Source organism: Selaginella moellendorffii, unplaced genomic scaffold, assembly GCF_000143415.4.
Source record: "Selaginella moellendorffii unplaced genomic scaffold, v1.0 SELMOscaffold_146, whole genome shotgun sequence".
NCBI lineage: Eukaryota > Viridiplantae > Streptophyta > Lycopodiopsida > Selaginellales > Selaginellaceae > Selaginella > Selaginella moellendorffii.
In genome coordinates, this window is record NW_003314407.1 from 124,224 (window position 1) to 142,425 (window position 18,202).

At 46.0% G+C, this 18,202-nt stretch overlaps 6 protein-coding genes across 6 annotated transcripts; 4 read left to right on the forward strand and 2 right to left on the reverse strand.

Moving 5' to 3' along the window:
* The first annotated feature begins 40 nt into the window (after nucleotides 1-40).
* On the forward strand, nucleotides 41-2,780 carry LOC9652091 (ABC transporter G family member 17). Its single transcript, XM_024666686.1, has 3 exons — nucleotides 41-796; nucleotides 857-1,125; nucleotides 1,186-2,780. The coding sequence occupies exons 1-3, from the start codon at nucleotides 251-253 to the stop codon at nucleotides 2,690-2,692; spliced, it is 2,322 nt and encodes a 773-aa protein (XP_024522454.1). The 5' UTR covers nucleotides 41-250; the 3' UTR covers nucleotides 2,693-2,780.
* A 24-nt stretch (nucleotides 2,781-2,804) lies between these two features.
* Nucleotides 2,805-3,691, forward strand: LOC112343366 (photosystem I reaction center subunit II, chloroplastic-like). The gene has a single exon (XM_024666694.1). It carries the CDS (start codon nucleotides 2,929-2,931, stop codon nucleotides 3,553-3,555), a length of 627 nt encoding a protein of 208 aa, XP_024522462.1. The 5' UTR covers nucleotides 2,805-2,928; the 3' UTR covers nucleotides 3,556-3,691.
* Nucleotides 3,692-4,516: 825 nt separating this feature from the next.
* Nucleotides 4,517-6,687, forward strand: LOC9652092 (beta-catenin-like protein 1). Its single transcript, XM_024666691.1, has 8 exons — nucleotides 4,517-5,572; nucleotides 5,623-5,686; nucleotides 5,740-5,836; nucleotides 5,891-5,948; nucleotides 5,999-6,055; nucleotides 6,105-6,142; nucleotides 6,195-6,276; nucleotides 6,326-6,687. Exons 1-8 carry the CDS (start codon nucleotides 4,517-4,519, stop codon nucleotides 6,392-6,394), a joined length of 1,521 nt encoding a protein of 506 aa, XP_024522459.1. The 3' UTR covers nucleotides 6,395-6,687.
* A 3,858-nt stretch (nucleotides 6,688-10,545) lies between these two features.
* Nucleotides 10,546-14,420, reverse strand: LOC112343358 (pentatricopeptide repeat-containing protein At4g02750-like). Its single transcript, XM_024666673.1, has 3 exons — nucleotides 12,775-14,420; nucleotides 10,789-10,994; nucleotides 10,546-10,607 (listed from the first exon to the last, which is right to left on the reverse strand). The coding sequence occupies exons 1-3, from the start codon at nucleotides 14,418-14,420 to the stop codon at nucleotides 10,546-10,548; spliced, it is 1,914 nt and encodes a 637-aa protein (XP_024522441.1).
* Nucleotides 14,421-14,580: 160 nt separating this feature from the next.
* LOC9652119 (oxygen-evolving enhancer protein 2, chloroplastic) lies at nucleotides 14,581-15,791 on the forward strand. Its single transcript, XM_002992930.2, has 4 exons — nucleotides 14,581-14,898; nucleotides 14,976-15,208; nucleotides 15,263-15,313; nucleotides 15,380-15,791. The coding sequence occupies exons 1-4, from the start codon at nucleotides 14,640-14,642 to the stop codon at nucleotides 15,638-15,640; spliced, it is 804 nt and encodes a 267-aa protein (XP_002992976.2). The 5' UTR covers nucleotides 14,581-14,639; the 3' UTR covers nucleotides 15,641-15,791.
* On the reverse strand, nucleotides 15,783-17,213 carry LOC9652095 (UDP-glycosyltransferase 13). Its single transcript, XM_002992956.2, has one exon. The coding sequence runs from the start codon at nucleotides 17,211-17,213 to the stop codon at nucleotides 15,783-15,785; it is 1,431 nt and encodes a 476-aa protein (XP_002993002.2).
* Nucleotides 17,214-18,202: the final 989 nt, after the last annotated feature.

Below are 18,202 nucleotides of genomic sequence, written 5' to 3' on the forward strand. Positions count from 1 at the left end.
GAAAAGCTGGCAGTCTGGACAAACGGCCAGCTGAAGAGGCGAAGTGACGGACAAGTATACCATCTTTGCTAGAATCGCCATGAACTAGAGGCCTCAATTCAAGAATCTCTCCGCCTCTCCATCAGAGAATGAAATGCCTGTGGGAACTCAGGAAGAAGGCGTCCTTTTCTTAGGGGGGTAGCCATCTGCTGGCATAAGTATGGTATGAAGTAGCAGAAGCAAGTATCATCGAGCGCAAGCAGCAGGCTTCATGGCTCGTCAGGAGCACAACGGATTACACCGCCACGATCAGCCGACCCTGCAAAACTTACTGGGAAGTGCGACGCCATATAGCCATGCTGGTAGTGAGTACAGCGAGAAGAACGACAAGCTCTACGGCCCGGGCCTGGTATTTGAAGATCTCTTGTACAGTGTGAGCAAGAAAGTGAAGAAAGAAGGCAAGTCGGTGGTGACTTCAGTGGATTTGCTGCATAACATCTCGGGCGAGGCACTCAAAGGCCATGTCACTGCTGTTCTCGGGCCGAGTGGAGCTGGGAAGTCGACTTTCCTGGACGCTCTAGCAGGCAGGATTTGCAAAGGAAGCCTGCGAGGCCGAGTGACGGTGGATGGCAGGGCAGTGAGTACAAGCATGATGAAGAGAATATCTTCATACGTGATGCAGGACGATCAGCTGTTTCCCATGCTCACAGTGTACGAGACGTTTCTTTTTGCGGCTAACGTTCGGCTTCCCAGTGCGTTCACTCCGGAGGAGAAGAAAGCGCGTGTCGAAGAACTGATCACGCAACTTGGCTTGGAGGTGAGTTGTTTAAGCTAAAAGTGTACGCTTAGACTTACATGTGATTGTTTTCTCCTGTAGCATGCAGCTGATACGTACATAGGCAACGAAGGAGTGAGGGGTGTCTCCGGCGGAGAAAGAAGGAGAGTGTCAATTGGCGTGGATATCATCCACGGGCCATCTCTCCTCTTCCTTGACGAGCCAACTTCGGGATTGGATTCCACGAGTGCATTCGTTGTGGTGGAACGTCTGAGGGACATTGCGCAGCGGGGAAGCACAGTTATTCTGACCATTCACCAGCCGTCCTACCGCATTCAGCAGTTGCTCAATCGGCTCATTGTTCTTGCGAGGTAGTCATGTTTAAACTCTAGCTAGCTCTTATTACAGCTTTGAGTGGATCTGCTTCTCAGGGGGAAACTGATCTACTTAGGAAAGCCTGATGCGCTCGAGGACCACCTTGCAGACCTTGGACGGCCTGTTCCCGACGGGGAGAATGCACTGGAGAACCTCCTGGACGTTATCAAAGAGTATGACGAGTCGGACTTGGGTTTGGAACCTCTGGTGCAGTTCCAGAGGGATGGCGTTCGACCGGATGGGCTTGGAGCAGAAGCGACGCCACTGCCATCCAAGAACAGGAACAGGAATTACTACCAAGTCGACGCCGAAGATGACAATGACTTCGACCGCTCCCTTCCAAAGAGCATGGCCATGACTCCCTTGCACAACGATCCCAGGCTTGCGGCTCAGTTTTACAGGGAGTTCTCCGCGTGGCTGTACAACGAAGCCATTGACACGTTAAGACGGACTCCGGCGAGGACACCGGCAAGAGCTTTACGGGTGCCAGCACTCTCTGCATGGAGGACGCCTATAGTGGCACCCGAGAAGCAACAGCGGCAGCAGCAGCAGCCAGTGGACGTTTCGGTGTCTTGCACCGTTGCTCTGGATGACCGCTTCCAGCCGTCCCACGCGCCATACTCGGATTTCAGCACCGATGACGAGGAGGAGTCGGAGGAGTGGAGGCACAAGTTTGCAAACCCATGGTCGAGAGAGCTGGTGGTTCTCATGTGGAGGAACTACAAGAACGTGTACAGGACACCCGAGCTCTTCCTCTCCCGGGAGCTGGTGATTGTGGTGATGAGCGCAATGCTGGCGACACTCTTCAAGCGGCCAAAGGACACTCTGGACGGCGTGAACGAGCTCATGAACTTCTACATCTTCGCGGTGTGCCTGCTCTTCTTCTCCTCCAACGATGCCGTGCCCACCTTCATCCAGGAGCGATTCATCTTCATCCGGGAGGCGTCGCACAACGCGTACAGGGCCTCCTCGTACGTGATCGCCAACCTCATCGTCAACCTCCCCTTCCTGGCCATCCAGGCGCTCACGTTCGTGGTGATCACCTGGTGGACTCTCCGCCTCCACGGCAGCGTCTTCACCATCTGGCTCATCCTCTTCGCGTCGCTCATCACAACAAACTCGTTCGTCATGTTCGTCAGCGCCGTGGTTCCAAACTACATCATGGGCTACGCGGTCGTCATCGCCATCACCGCGCTCTTCTTCCTCAACTGCGGCTACTTCCTCAAGCGCTCCCAGATCCCCGGGGTGTGGCTGCCGCTGCACTACATCTCCACCATCAAGTATCCCTTCGAGGCGCTGCTCGTCAACCAGTTTGACAATGGCTACCACGCGTGCTACGCGAATGGACCCGTGTTTGAGAAGCCGGGGCCGCTGGGCAAGGTTCACACAAGCGTAACGTCCAACTCGTCGTGCACGGTGGATGGAACCGACGTCCTCAAGACCATGGACATGGGTGGCGCGCGAATCGGGGTGGACGTTTTGGTCCTGCTGGCCTGGGGAGTGTTCTACAGGCTGCTCTTCTACGTCATCATCAGGTTCTACTCCAAGAACCAGCGACATTAAATCTCTTCTCTATGATATTTCGATAAAGCTCTAGCGATCATAAGATCACTAATAAGTACTAGCGCAATAAAGACTAAGTTTCGGATCATCCTACGTGGCGGCTTCCTGGCGTGTGATTCGTGCTTGGCCTATCCGCGTTCTATCCACACCATCCCTGGGCTTGGAGTTGAATCCACACACACCATCACTCGCTAGTGCTCTTGAGTTTCAAGAGCGCGATTGCTAGCACAGCAAAGATGCAGGCTCTGGCAGCAATGCAGGCGTCTCCAATGTCGAGCGTGCGCTCCACCATCAGCAGCATCACCAGCAGCAGTGCTAGCAGTGGGAGCAGCAGCTTCTTCCAAGGTCAGTCCAAGATGGCTGTCTCCATGGCGGGTGCGCGAGTGAGCATGATGGCGACGGCGGACAAGGCAGCAGCACCAGCGCCGGCGGGATTCACCCCGCCAGAGCTCAAGCCCGACACTCCATCACCGATCTTCGGCGGCAGCACGGGCGGGCTGCTGCGCAAGGCACAGGTGGAGGAGTTTTATGTGATCACCTGGGAATCGGGCAAGGAGCAGATCTTCGAGATGCCCACGGGCGGCGCCGCCATCATGAGATCCGGGCCCAATCTCCTCAAGCTCGCGCGCAAGGAGCAGTGCCTGGCGCTGGGCACGCAGCTGCGCTCCAAGTTCAAGATCAACTACCAGTTCTACAGGGTGTTTCCAAACGGCGAGGTGCAGTACTTGCATCCCAAGGACGGAGTGTACCCCGAGAAGGTGAACCCCGGGCGGAAGGGCGTGGGCGTCAATCTCAGGTCCATTGGCAAGAACTGCAACCCGGTGGATCTCAAGTTCACTGGCAAGGCCGCCTACGACGTCTAAGATCTCATTTCTAGTTCTCCGTGTAAACCATGAAACTTTAAAAGCAGTCCACTCGTCGAACATGGGCCTTGCATCTCTCACCTCTGAGTAAATGGATCTCGATCGAGCTGTGTAAATCTATCTTCTCTTCGTTCCATCTTTTCTTCATTTTTTAAGTAATGTTTATGATAACAAAGAACGCAAGTTTGAAAAGCTTGTACTGCATGTGGTGGTGTTCTCAGGTATGAAAAGTTTGTTCACCTCAGTATCTACTGCAGCTAGGTAGACCCTTCAGTCTTGCCTTTGTCCATTGCCTTTGAACCTACATATAAACATACACTTTAAATCATATTGAAAACTATATATTGATTAGTGTATGACTCTTCATAGCCTTTCATCTCTTCTTGTACAAGATTCTTGTGTAGAATCACATATATTACATATGAAACTTTTAAAATCATGAATTACCTTTATGTTGCTAACATAGGAAATAAATGGGGAAAATCACTGCCACAAACATGGACACAAGGAAAACCATATGGTATGTATATGTTGTAACTGAGAACGTATGTTTACAACAACCAAGAAAAAAACAACACAAAGAATGTCCTTATACAAAATCTACTACAGCAGAGCTTTTGGAAGATTTACACCTCCCTTTCCCCATTAACCTCAAAATATTAGAGACGGGGATCCCACAATTTTGTTACCTTATGGTTACTAAAAGAAATTATATTTTGAACATCAAAGACAGATAAACGTTTTTATGAAGTAGAAGAAGCTGGGCTATGGATTAACACTCACATGTTGTTAGGCCTCAAGTGTTCATGAAAAAGGTAAAGAAGGGGTCACGTCTCAGGTCCAAAGTCTGGGGAAGAAGTTGACGAGCGTTTCATCTCCTTGATATATATACGCTAGACCTGACGTGGCAGCAGTCTTGTTTCGACGTGGCAGATTGGCTGGCAGTTTAGGGCAGCGCAGAATGAAGCGCAGGAGGGAGGAGGAGAATGGAGGAGGTGAGATCGACGAGGCGCTCCTGGCGGCACTCGAGTCGTCCTCGAGCGGCGCGGGCGCAGGAGGAGGAGGTGGGGCGGCGGTGGAGCTGCTGGATGTCAAGGGCGTCAAGAAGATGGTGCTGGCGTTTGAGCGCAAGCTGCGGGACAACATCGAGGCCCGGATGAAGTACGTGGATCAGCCCGACAGGTTTGTGGAGTCGGAGGTGGATCTGGACGAGGAGCTCAAGAAGATGCACGCATTGGCAGCCAGCCCCGATTTGTATCCGGAGCTCGTCCGGCTCAAGGTAGTGGGATCCATCGTGAGCCTCCTCGGCCACGAAAACACCGATATCTCCACCGACGTTGTCAATCTCCTCAACGAGCTCACGGACGGGGACGTGATCGGCGACAACGAGCCGGCGGGCCTCCTCGTGGACGAGCTCGTCTCCAGCAATGCGCTGGAGCTGCTCGTCCAGAACTTGTCGCGGCTGGACGAGGCCGACCCGGACGAAGCGGCCGCAGTGTTTAACTCGCTCTCCATCGTCGAGAACCTGATCGAGGTGAGGCCGGCGGTGGTGGAGCTCGTGTGCGAGAGGAGCAAGCTCCTCAAGTGGCTCCTCACCAGGATCAAGGTGAAGGAGTTTGACAGCAACAAGCTCTACGCGAGCGAGATCCTGGCTATACTGCTGCAGTCGAGCGCCGCCAACCAGCTCCGGCTGGGACAACTCAACGGTGTGGACACTTTGCTCCAGAGTGTGGCGCTCTACAAGTCGAGGGATCCCAAGAGCAGCGAGGAGGAGGAGATGCTGGAGAACCTGTACGATTGCCTGTGTAGCGTTGTGATGCATCCGGACAACAAGGACAAGTTTGTCAAGGCCGAGGGTGTGGAGCTCATGATCATTATCATGAAGCAGAAGAAGAAGCTGGCCTACGGATCAGCGCTCAAGGCTCTCGACTTCTCACTCACCAAGTGCTCCGATGCCTGCGAGAGGTTTGTGGACGTGTTGGGCCTCAAGAGCTTGTTCCCGGCATTCATGGGAAAGGTAAAAAAGTGGCTACGATTACAAGGTAACAATTCGGTCTTGCGTTTCAGGTCCCAAAGAAGTCTGGGGAAGAAGTGGATGAGCGTTTGATATCCTTGATATACTCCTTGTTCGGTAAAACGTCTTTCATTTTGTTGCCTTTTTATAAGTTTGTGTTTTTGTTGCAGCTGGGCTGACCAAGGACGCCAGCAAGGAACGGCTGCTGAGCAAGTTCGAAGAGAATGAATACGAGAAGATCGATCGGCTCATGGAATTCTTTGTCAAGTTAGCAGCAGCAGTCATGGTGTAGATTCTTCTAACTTTAGCTCTGTTTTGCAGGTACCACAACCGGGTGAAGGCGGAGTCGAAGAAGCTAGATGCGGAGAGCTTTGAGGAGGTACTTCTCTTGTTTCTTCACTGATACTGATTTTCCTGCGGGATCTGCAGCTGGACGAGGACGACAAGTACTTGAAAAGACTAGACGCCGGGCTTTTCACGCTGCAGGTACACGTGACTCTAGAAAACCTGACAACACTTTGTGTATTGCTTGCAGCTACTTGCGTTGATTCTCGCGCACATATGGCTCTCCAAGTACGTAGATTTTTGTTCTTCTCAACTGTTGATCTCCTTCCTTTGTTTGTAGGCTCCCGGGCGTGCAAAGTCGTATCGACCTTTTACTGAAGCAGCAGCGGCTGTCTAGAGAAGACGTCAAATCCATATTGCAGGTAGAGTCCACTGCTATTTTATGTGTCACTGACGTCTAGGCAATTACAGGAGTATCGTGACAATGTGGACGATGAAGGGGGTAAGGCTAGTGTCGAAGCCTTTATAAGTGCAATGTGATCGGGAAAAGACCCTTTTCGGGGATGACCATCTTGGACAGGGGCCATGCTCTCGACAGCATTGAAGAAGATATGATCAGCAGCTATGGAAGATAACTCTCTACTCCCTCCTTGTGTCGACCCATGATGAACTGTTTTGCGACAAATTTTTGTGTTCGCTGCTAAAGGTTTCTTTGCAATCTCACTCGCTTCAAGTTGCAAAGCACCAGAAGTGGCGTGTGGCTTCAGATCTGGTGAGGCTCCATATTTGCCTACTGAGATTACAAAGGCTTCAATATATTATGTTTTAAATCTTGTCATGCCCAACTAAGAAGAATAAGATTGAACCCAGCACATCAAAGAGAAGAGCCTTGTGTCTAACAGGTAAAGCACGATGGTCCTCTATCAGTGTTTGATTATGCTGCTCTTTGTTTGTGGAGTACTCAGTTTGTCGCCTTTCCAGCATCAAGTTCTACAGGGGATTGGTCCCACTTGTCTTCAATGCCTTCGGAAGTTTTGCAGGAAAAAGACTTTTGTTGTATAGACATTCTGGACTAGAGGAAGATGAATACTGGGATGTTATTCTCAAGAAGTTTGACAAGACCAGTTGCTGCAGTGAGAAGAATGCTCAGGAATGCAGATTGGACATGCATAGATGGCACATATGCAAGACAACTGCTTACAAATAATTACTTGATCAGTTAGTCTTCTTTGAGCTGATGTGAAATTTTAAGTGGGTTCAAATTAGACAAATGTGAAAATGAACTTGAGATTCCCATGGTTTCTGAATGTGTATGATTTTATTCATAGTATATTCTCTTGAATTTGCATGATTTCAGATTTAATATTAAGTTCAAAATCCAATAGGTTTTAATTTTTGTGTGTAATATACAAAAATGGATAGAGACAGTCTATGTACTAAAATTAGGGTATTTATTCTCTCCCTCTTTTTCTCTCTCTCTCTATATATGTGTGAGTATGGGATCCAAGTGTACAATTATAATCCCGTATTAGCATAATGGAGCCATTAAAATTTTCAATTCAAACCACTTATTTTTTATATAAATAGGGTTTCTTTAATGCATATTTCTATATTCAATACACTTATATAATGGAGATGAGGGGCAACTCTAATTATCTCTGTAAATTTATGATTTTAGTTTTGATTTAACTTTTACATTGTCTAAATATCTTTTATATTTATAACTTTTCCCATTTATTCTCTTTTGTTTTTCTTCTTTTAGTTCATCTTCAAAAGAAATAAAGTGTCCTACACTAACCAAAAATACCATTTCTCTTCCTTTTCACCATTACATTCTTTAGGATGGGCCAACACAAGCCTCAAGGTACTCTCCCCACCTTTTGCAACTATGGTGCCCCAACCATATAAATGGGGTGAGGTTTTGATGAGATCACATTAGTCCTTTGAAATCTTTCCCTTATTATCCTATAAAGATTTATAAAACTTTTTAAAGTCTGAGAAATGATTGGTTTGGGCTTTCACCCCTTAAACTTGGACTTGGTCTCAAACTTGAACTCGGACTTAGTTTTGGTCTTAGTTTTGCTCTTGAACTCAACATTTATCATATACTAATCCTTCTTTTGTCCTTTTCTAAAGATTTATTTATCAACCACTTTATGTTCATTCCTTAAGCACTTCTTTGGAAGTTCTTTTCCCACTCTCAGCTTTCCATGTAAAAACTTTGGTCCAAATGTATTATGTTTGTTCAACTTTCACTTTAGCCACTATTATATGGCACACCTTTAGCTCTATTTTAGGACATAGAGATTTATATCTTATAAAGAACAAGAAAAAGAAAAAAGAAATAAAAGTAATTAAACCAACTAAACCTAAGAAATTAGAACTATTTTGCAATATAACCAAATTTTATATTAGAGCAAACTTATTAGCAAGAGAAGCTTGCTAATATAGATAGATTTGATATCATTAGTTTATCTTGCCCTAGCTGCTTAAAATGCATAAAAATAACTCTTTTGTTCCCCTTTAATCTAATTAAAAAAGGGGTAATTGTTTGATAAAAGAGCTCTTAATAGCTATTTTATCCCTATTTATCCCTTAAAATTTAAAAAATCCACAGTGATAGTATATTCAATTTTCATCCCATGATTACATATGCTACATTTGATAACCAAAGGTGTCTCATGACAAAGAAATCTTAAGAAGTCAATAGGACTTAGTAGATAAGCCTTTAAACCCCAACCCAATAACAATGCTAACAAGCACTACTGTGAATAAATAGGGATTTGGTAGAGATCAAATAAAAGATTACCAACTAACACATCCAAGTTAGATATAGATGTAACCTCTTAAATTTGGACTTCTTGATAGGTCATTCAGCTTAAAAACCCTAAATATCCCAAAACCCTTAACCCATTGGAAAAATGAATGCATTTTTATATATGGGCTTTTTCTTTTTGTATTTGAACTCTTATCGACACAATCTTTTTGGTTACTTACAATAGAAAAAAAGTGATACAATTTAGTAGAAGCAAAACTAATATCTTAGGTGGTTGATTATATTTTTAACCACTACCTTTACTATATAATGTAGATTATTTAGTTGAAAATATAAAATGAGCTTTTATATGGGGCAAGGGGTAGGTTATAAGAGGTTCCAAATACTTTGGTAGATTTAGGCATATTCTATAAATAATTCTATAAACAGCTTACCCTACCTATGAACTAATTTATTTTCTGGGGCAAAAGATGCTGCAAGTGAAGGCTACAAGAGAATACAAGTTTATAGGTATATGAAATTTAAAATTTAAAGTCTTCAAATAAATTTCATATGTTCTAATAGATGCTTATAAGAAGCTGTTGGTTTTACTTCCTTTTTCTACAGAAATGGATAAGGACTAAAGACAAACTGAGACTAGGTTTCTGAATTCACCAAAACGTACTGATACTCCAGTGAAGAACAGGTGGCATTGACATTTAGTTTTGTGTAAACCAGGAGTGTTGCACTCAATTATTGTGCTGTTTTGCAAACGGTTACATAAACAAACCTATAGGCAGTGGATATATTTAGAATATTGTTGAATATTTTAGGATATTCTACCATCTAACTGTTATTAATGTTTATAACTCTCTTAAACACTTTCTGATATTCAATAAGATTAATCTTGTATTTATATGTTATAAACTTCCATTTGATTAATTAGATGCATGCAACGCACAGAAAAAAAAAATTATTATTATTATTCTGGTCACTCATCAATCTTTGATACTGCGTGGACCACTGCTCTTATGAACAGTTAGGTAAGAAGCTGGAACGCACTCGTGTAGATACTTTGCATACATATAATTGCATAACCGTAGTACCAGTTGGCTACCTTGGAATGATTATATGAATCTGTTAGAACAAAAATCATGAAAATGATATAATGGCTGCCGGGCTTGGTGTCAATGAATTCTTTGCTCATAAGTTCTCGCAGCTTGTCTACCTTTGGGGATCCCTCGTTCTGCTTGGGGCCAATGCCAACGATCTTCCAGTTGAGCAGCTCTTTTTGTCAGTCGCTCTGCTTGTGATTAGGTACTTTAGAATACATGTTCTTCCGAAGCCCTCTCCAGAAGACTTGTGAAGCTACAGTATCCTCGCAGTATTCGGCTTGATACTTGACGTGTTTAGTATGGCGGTGGGTTGCTCCGGCCTTGCTTTGATATCAAATGAGTTGAGTCACTGTCGTCGCCTCCCGATCTTTCTACTGGTGTTCTACTCTCTCTCCTTGCTCAAGACGTTTAGGGTTTAGGCGAGGGGTATCTTGTTTTGCACGATAGTATTCTATCTGAGGAAACTTCACAAGCTCTACAAGCTCTTGCATGAACAGCAGGTAAGCAACGAGCAAGATGCTGAGAATCAGGAATGCAATGGTAATGGCCCAGCAACAGTGCCAGTTCATGACAAGTTCAATGTTCAGCTCCTGAATGCTGTTGCCTTCCTTGAGATTTACAGCATGCACGATGAGAAGCCCGCTTACTATGATGCTTTGGACAAAGAACAAGTGTGCGTTCGCAACATTATGGCTTCATCAGAGGGTGGCAAGAAGCGCTGGTCCTTGCCAGCATTTAGTGGATCTTCCACTCTACTGATTCGGAAGGGGCATTCTGCACAATGTGGACTTGGACGATGTCCTTGAGTTCATCTACAAACGCTACAACGACCCTGCTACTTGGCTACAGAATCTGAAGTACCGCTGCACAAAGTATGAAGTACCTGCACACAAGATTGAGGAGAATCCTACAACTTCAATTTCTTTCACAGGTCCTTGTGGTTTCTGTGTTCGTCACTGTGAACATTCTCTTTCTTCTCCACTGGATGATGAGTATGAAGAACGTATAAGTTATGTTTCACACAACAAGCCTCTGATCAAGTGGATCTTCAATGAGCTCCTCACCTGGGAAAGCAGCCTTGACATCCAACAGTCTGCGGTGGCACTCTTGCTTTGCATCTGCGAAAACAAGGAGGTTGCTTCCATGGTATCTCAAGCTGCTAAATTGGATGACCAATGACTCCAAGCGCTTCGAAACGCCTTGCCTCCCAGTCCGGATAACGAGCTTAACAGGCTGCTGAAAATGATCTCGCAAGGGTGAGACTCTGGACCTGAAGAACAAGGTCACAGAAACAAAAGAAAAGTACATGATATAGATATGTGTATACATACGTGGCTTTTCTATTTCATTGTGAGATATGCCATTAAGAAGGAAGATAAAAGAAACCATAAATCCATATATATATATATATATATATATATATATATATATATATATATATATATATAATGCTTCTTATTAATGTCTTCCTAGTTCTAACTAGTAAATGCATAGTTTATTATATTTTTATTCTAAACCTAATTTTTAAAATGAATTTATCTATAAATAAATTAACAGTTAAAAATGAAGTTTTAATTGAATGAGATACTATAATTAACATATTTTCTTTGCAGCATATGCCACACTTATATTTAAATCCTATACCACAAAATGTTTGAAGCTTGGTTGCTCAAAGAGTGTAGCCAAACTTTAAATTTAATTTAATATAAGAGGGGGATTAAAAGAAGTTTAGGAAATCTGTGAAGTGATGGATAACACTTTGCTACTCATGTAATAAATAACTAAACTTAAGTAAAACCAAGTAAAAATTAATACAATAGATAGGAATTTTGGCAAAGGAATTTAGCTAATCTGAAGGCAAAGGTGGTTGAATAAATGAGATGAACTGGAAAATTGGAAAAGGAAAATTTATAAGTTATAAATAATATCTATTTAACACTCAATATAATCCCTTTGTAAGCTTTTAAATTTAATTTTCTTAAAATGTCACTTAGCCCAATATTACTCAAACCCAAGAATACATAATATATGAGTTCACATATAATAAAATCCCATGGTTAAAGAACCTTATGCCATATGAATTCTTTTTATATTGAAGAAGATTAAATTTAGTTTTTTTTCTACTAGAATTTATAGTAGTATTATACAATTTTCTCTTTGACTTAATTTCTTATTGAACTTATGTTATTTAAGTTCTTGTTGGATTTAGGATATGTTTTAACTTTTGAATAAAATTGTTAATTGAACCTAAACTAATAATTTCAACACCAACTTTTATATTTAATGGATTATGTTAACTTCTATTGACTCAAGCTTAGCTCTTGAGATGAGCTCAAAAACCACCTAACCCTTTGTTTTTCCAACAACAAAATTTGTGAGTGTAAGTTTTGCAAAGATAGAGGATAAAGTTGGTCCCTCTTCAAATCATGATCATACTGGGATGATCAGAAGTTCAGGTAAGGATTTTAATATGTTTTACTATCATGGTTATAATACTTCCTTTTTTGCAGATGATGAAGATAAACTCCTCTTATCTTTGTCTAAGGATCCAAAAGCTGGTAAAGCTCTATCACTATTAATATTGACCACTTTCAAGAATTGTAACATAACTAGTTATGTAGCTTTCAATATTTTCATAGGTGTTGGGCAGCAAGAGTTAGAGGTGTTTAAGCTTACTCCAGCCAAATAATTAAAAAAAACAATATATTCAGTGTGTGAATATGGTAGTATATGTTCTAGAAAACATGCGTGCCATGTCTGTGGGAATACATGTTTTGAAGAACATATAGAAGCCATGTAGGATGATAATGGTTTGGCAGTAACATTCTCATAAATAACAAATCTCAATCCAATGGCACGGCCGGATCACCTTAATGGGCAAGAGAGTTCAAGTAGGCACCACTCGCCCAGGAAACCGTCAGGAAGGCGAAAAACATTCCTCGCCAAGCTGGCGTCACTATCATAAGATTTCATAGTGGATCGCCACCCCATGTGTAACTGTTAGTCACAGTCTACTCACATGTAAGAGATGGTTTCTCATTAATACATACGAAGAGCCGCGGTTTGGATCCATTTCATTTGCTGCTGACTGCCATCGCTTGGTGTCGTGGTGAATCTTGCAAGCATTTGCAAATGCCACCCATATCTGTGTCTCGGCCTGGAAAGGCATGGCGTCAAGAACATCCCAAGCGCACTCTAGATGCCCCGCGCGTCCAAAGCTGTCAACCACGCAGCAGTAGTGCTCTTGCCCGGGAAGAATCCCATAGTCCTGCTGCATGGATCTCAAGTAGTGGCAAACTCGCCAGAGTCCACCAAGCTGACTACATGCCGTGAGCAAGCTCACAAACGAGACCCCTCGCGGACAGAGGCCCTCGAGCTCCATGGATTGGAAGAGTGTAATTGTTTGTCCGGCAAGCCCCGCGTTGGCCAGAGCCGTGAGCATCGCGTTCCAGGACCACTCGTCTCGTTTCGGCATTATATCGAATAAAAGCCGGGCTTGGCGGACGCTGCTCTGTGCGTGCACTGCAATCAGCGTGTTCCAGGACACCACATTCGTCTCGGGCATGCTCTCAAACGCGGCCACTGCCTCGTCGACATGCCCTTGGTTAGCATTCACTGCGATCATGGAGTTCCAGGAGAGAGTGCTCCACTTTGGCATTCGATCAAAGACTTTCTTGGCTTGTTCTGTATGGCCATTGAGGCCAAAGGCTGCCACCATTGCATCGCACGACACAAGATCTCGATTGGGCATGGAGCAAAACATTTGTGTGGCGCGGTCGAGTGTCCCTGGGGATTGGGCGTAGCAAATCATCATCGACGTCCAAGTAACTGGATCCCATACGGGGATTTGAGAGAAGAGGTTCTCTACCTCTTGCGTCCCTCCGGCATGAGCGTAAGCCGTGATTACCGTGTTCCATGACACTCGGTCTCTTACAGGCATCGACTCAAACAGGCTCTTGGATCTTGCGAGGTTACCACTGCGAGCTGCCGCGGCGATGAGGGAGTTCCATGACACAACGTCCGGCTCTGGGATGGCCTGGAACAGATCCATGGCTGCCTGGAGCTGCCCTCTTTGAGCATATCCAGCAAGCATCGTGTTCCAGGAGTTCACAATAGTTTCTGACATCCTGCTCAACACCTCGAGGGCGTTATCTATCATTCCAAGCTGGGTGTATGCAGTGATCATCGCGTTCCAAGACACCACATTTCTCTCCGGCATGCTTGTAAAGATTTGGCTCGCATCTTGGACATGCCCGTCTTGGGCATATGCGCAAAGAAGAGACGTCCAAGAGATTACATTGGTCTCTGGCATTTTCCCCAGAAAATACTCTGCAGCATCTATATCCCCAGATTGTGCCAAGACCCCAACGATCATTGTCCAGGAAATCTCGCTGCGACATGGCATTACTTGAAACAGTGACTTTGCTAGCAAAACGTTCCCGCAATGGGCATATGCAGAAATAATCAGGTTCCAGGAGACAGCATTAGGCTTGTGAATCGAATTAAAGACGCGACGGGCCTCCTCCAGGCTCCCACATCGAGAATACATCTGGATCAAAAGATTGGAGAGATAAGTATGCTGGTGTGGGTTAACGAGATGCCGCTGGATGCAAGCGTGAATGGCGCGCGCCTCGCTCAGATCCTTCGCCGATCTCACTAGTGTCACGTAAAACGTGCTCTTACAAGACCCTGTCATCCATTACACTGGAGCAAACCCAGGAAACTTTGGCAGAGAATACCCGGAGTGGGCATCTGGAAACGCAAGCGTCCAGTTAAGAGCTGGTTTATCTTTGAAGATATTGGCTTACGTGGCATCCGGCGGGCCAATGGCAATGAGCCCCTTATCCACAAGGGATCCAATTGGTGGCGGGAGAAAGAGAGGGCTTTCTCCAATCGATCCATCCATCCGAGAGCAATGGCGGCCACAGCGGCAATGGTGTCCTCGGCGGCGGCATTGGCATCGTCGCGGAGCGGCGTCCATGGCGCCAGCCTCGTCTCGGCCAAGGCGCCCCTCCCCAAGGCGGTGGCGGCGAGGCAAAGCCTGAGCTGCAGCTGCTCCATGGCGGACGAGGAGGAGCAAGGAGTGTCGAGGAGACTGGCCTTGGCGCTGGCGGCCGGAGCTCTTGTGGCCACCGGCAAGGTGTCCACTGCGAGTGCGGCTTATGGCGAGGCGGGTAAGCCATTCTCCTCTTCCTTGCCATGGTTTTAGCTAGCAAGCTAATCCAATTGTCTCCTCGCTTTGCTCGAGCAGCCAATGTGTTTGGCTCGCCAAAGCAACAGTCGGGCTTCACCACCTTGACCGGCGATGGCTTCAAGCTGGACGTGCCCTCCAAGTGGAATCCCAGCAAAGAACTCGAGTTCCCTGGCACACTGCTGCGATACGAGGACAACTTCGACCAAAAATCCAACCTTGCAGTCATGGTCATCCCCACGGACAAGAAATCCATCACCGACTACGGATCGCCCGAGGAGTTTCTCAGTGCTGTAAGTATCAATCATCTCATGTCGATTCACTTGATTTCTTGCTTTCTTTTGCAGTATAGCTATCTCCTCGGCAAGCAGGCCTATGCTGGCAAGACCGTCTCAGAGGTATAGTTCATCTCATCCATGTCCATGAATCGAGCTCAAAGTTTTTCCGTGAATCCTGGCTGGCAGGGAGGATTTGATCCCAACGCCGTGGCCACTGCCGCGGTGCTACAATCCAAGACAAAAGACATCAATGGGAAGAAGTACTACGATCTGGATGTACTGACCAGAACAGCCGACGGTGACGAGGGTGGCACGCACCAGCTGATCGTTGCGTCCATCAACAATGGCAAGCTCTACTTGCTCAAGGCACAAGCGGGCGACAAGAGGTGGTTCAAGGGCGCGCAGAAGTTCGTCAAGGGTGTTGCCGAATCCTTCAGCTTGGCTTAGATATATATACCTTATAGCAAGCTCCACCACAAAGCTCTAAAACGTGAAAGAAAGCGAACCTTAAATTCATCGCTGATCGCTCTCGCTCTCGATAGAGGTGTACATTTTCTACGATGCTTGCGTGAATTTTATTCAAGGAACATCAGAAGAATTTAGTTTGGCGCGAACGATTACTCTCGAGAACTTTGTTGATCAAGTCTTTGATCTTCCGAGGCGATACGTTGAAAGCAGCGCGAGCGGCCTCTTTCACCTGGGCACCCTTCCTCCTCAAACACTCGCTCTCGTCAATGACCGCTCGAAAAGCTTGCTCGAAAGCAATTCTCGTGATCAAACCATCTTTTCCATCTTTCGCCAGCCCCACGCCAATCCCCAAGTGCTCCACGATAATCCGTGCGTTCCCTCGCTGCTCTCCATAAAATGGCATCGTGATCATCGGAACGCCCCGGCTTAAGCTCTCCATCGTTGAGTTCCATCCGCAGTGGGTCATGAAACCACCCACGGCCCTGTGCGACAGAACCAAGAGCTGTGGTGCCCATTTCCTCACCGCCATTCCTGTCTTGTTCGTCGTCGCCCGTTCCAGGAATCCTTCCGGAAGTAACTCCTCGGCACCATTGTTCAAAACCCACAGAAATCTCTTCTCGCTTGCTTCCAATCCAAGCGCAAGCTCTTCGATTTGTTTCCGGTTAGCGCGAGCGAAGCTTCCAAACGAGATGTACACGACGGACGCGGTGGGCTGCTCGTCCAGCCATGCCAAGCACTCGACTTTGTCATAGTCTTCACAAGCATTGTCCTCCGCGAAGTAAGAGTCTGGAAGCAAAGGCCCGATATCCACGAAAGGAACCTTGTTGGGATTTATCTGGGGGTTCTCGCTCACAGCGATGCATGCCTCCTCCTCGATCGCAGCAAACGTGTTGCACATCACTCCAGCTGCCTCGTGAGCTCGAACAGCGTTTGTCACGTAGAAATCCCGCATGACTTTGGGGACTGTCTCTAAGATCAAGTCGATAACTTGGTCGCTCGAGAGTGGCGAGAGTCCAGCCGAATCTATCCCGGGTATTCGCACCAGCTCTTGAACTCGTACAGGAAGCTTGTTCTGGTGTAGCATATTCTTGACGTAGAAATGGAAGGCTAGTGCCATTCCCGGCGATGGGTAGAAGATAATCCTGGGAATGTTGAGCTCGTCTGCTACGTCTTGGGCCCAGGAAGCAAGCAAGTTGTCCGTGATGATGCAACTTATAGGAGGATTGGCAGCACTAATGAGCTCCTTAAGTTCTACTCCATCTTCGGGATGGAATCCAAAGGCCCAGCCCATGAGCTCCATCGAGTCGTGCCCTGAGCTCGATTCCTGCTGCTCTTTGGAAGGGAAGTTCTTCTTGAGCGTCTGGAACTTGATGTGTGGGTTGCATGCTCGTGCTTTGGCCTCTCTCTTCACTTGTTCAAGCCTAAAATCATGACAAACGTAGCTTACCTCGAAACCAAGGCCGGCTAGCCTGCTCGCGAGCACCAAAGCTGGGATCATATGCCCTTGAGCTGAATAAGGAACCACCATCAAGCGAGGGACCTCCTCCTCCATTATTGATCACTCTCCTTGGTACCCTGGACTTCCTTCTAGACAGGCCTTGAAACAAATGGTGCCAAAATGATCACTGTTGTTCCTGCAAAAATGAAGCAGCATAGCTCGCTCGTAGCATCGACAAACACGCTAAAACGAATCTTAAGACAGAGCATAAAAAACAAAACAAATACTATTGGTGAGGATTGGCTTGTTAGCTTATGCCAGTTGTCCATCATACTCGATACTGATAACCACTTCTAACTCGTCATTGTTACACGACACACCTCACCACATAGACATTAGGGTTTTCCTGTTGTGTCTGTTAGTGCAGTGCGCTTTGATCCCGATTTGTCTCATGGTATCACAGCTAGGATAGCATTATGGAAGGAAAGCCATCCATCCACAAGTTTGATGGAGAAGGGTTTGAACGATTCAAGATCCATTTTGAATCCTACCTCTTGTTTCATGGTTTGTTGGGGATTGGAGATGGGACAGAGCCATCACCGGCTCCAGGCTTTAGTGCTGTTGAGGTGCGTGGTTAGAACCTTTTGGGATTCCAAGGCTAGAGGGAGTATTGTGATGTGCTTGTCCTTGAATGTTCTCTTTGCTACTCCATCAATTCGGAAGTCCACTGTGGTAGTGCTCTAGACATGGTTGAGCAACACCTACAACACCAAGAGTGAAATGGATGTTTTCAACTTCCATTCACAAATGGATTCCTTGAGGCTAGAGGAAAATGGCAATATCCAGACTCACACTGCCAAGCTCCAAGTCTTCTTCACACAATTTGCGGCTGCTGGGGCAAAGCACTATCTCACGGATGAGCAGCAGAGGCTACAGCTCTATAGGTCCTTGCCAGCTAATTGGAAGAATGCAGTTGAGAGCCTACTTCTCCAACCAAGGATGACTTGGGCAGATGCCATAAGGAGTTTTCACAACATTGAGGCCATGTGAAGTGAGAGAGTAGAAATACCATAAACTATGTATGCTTTGCAAGCTTCTGGTGA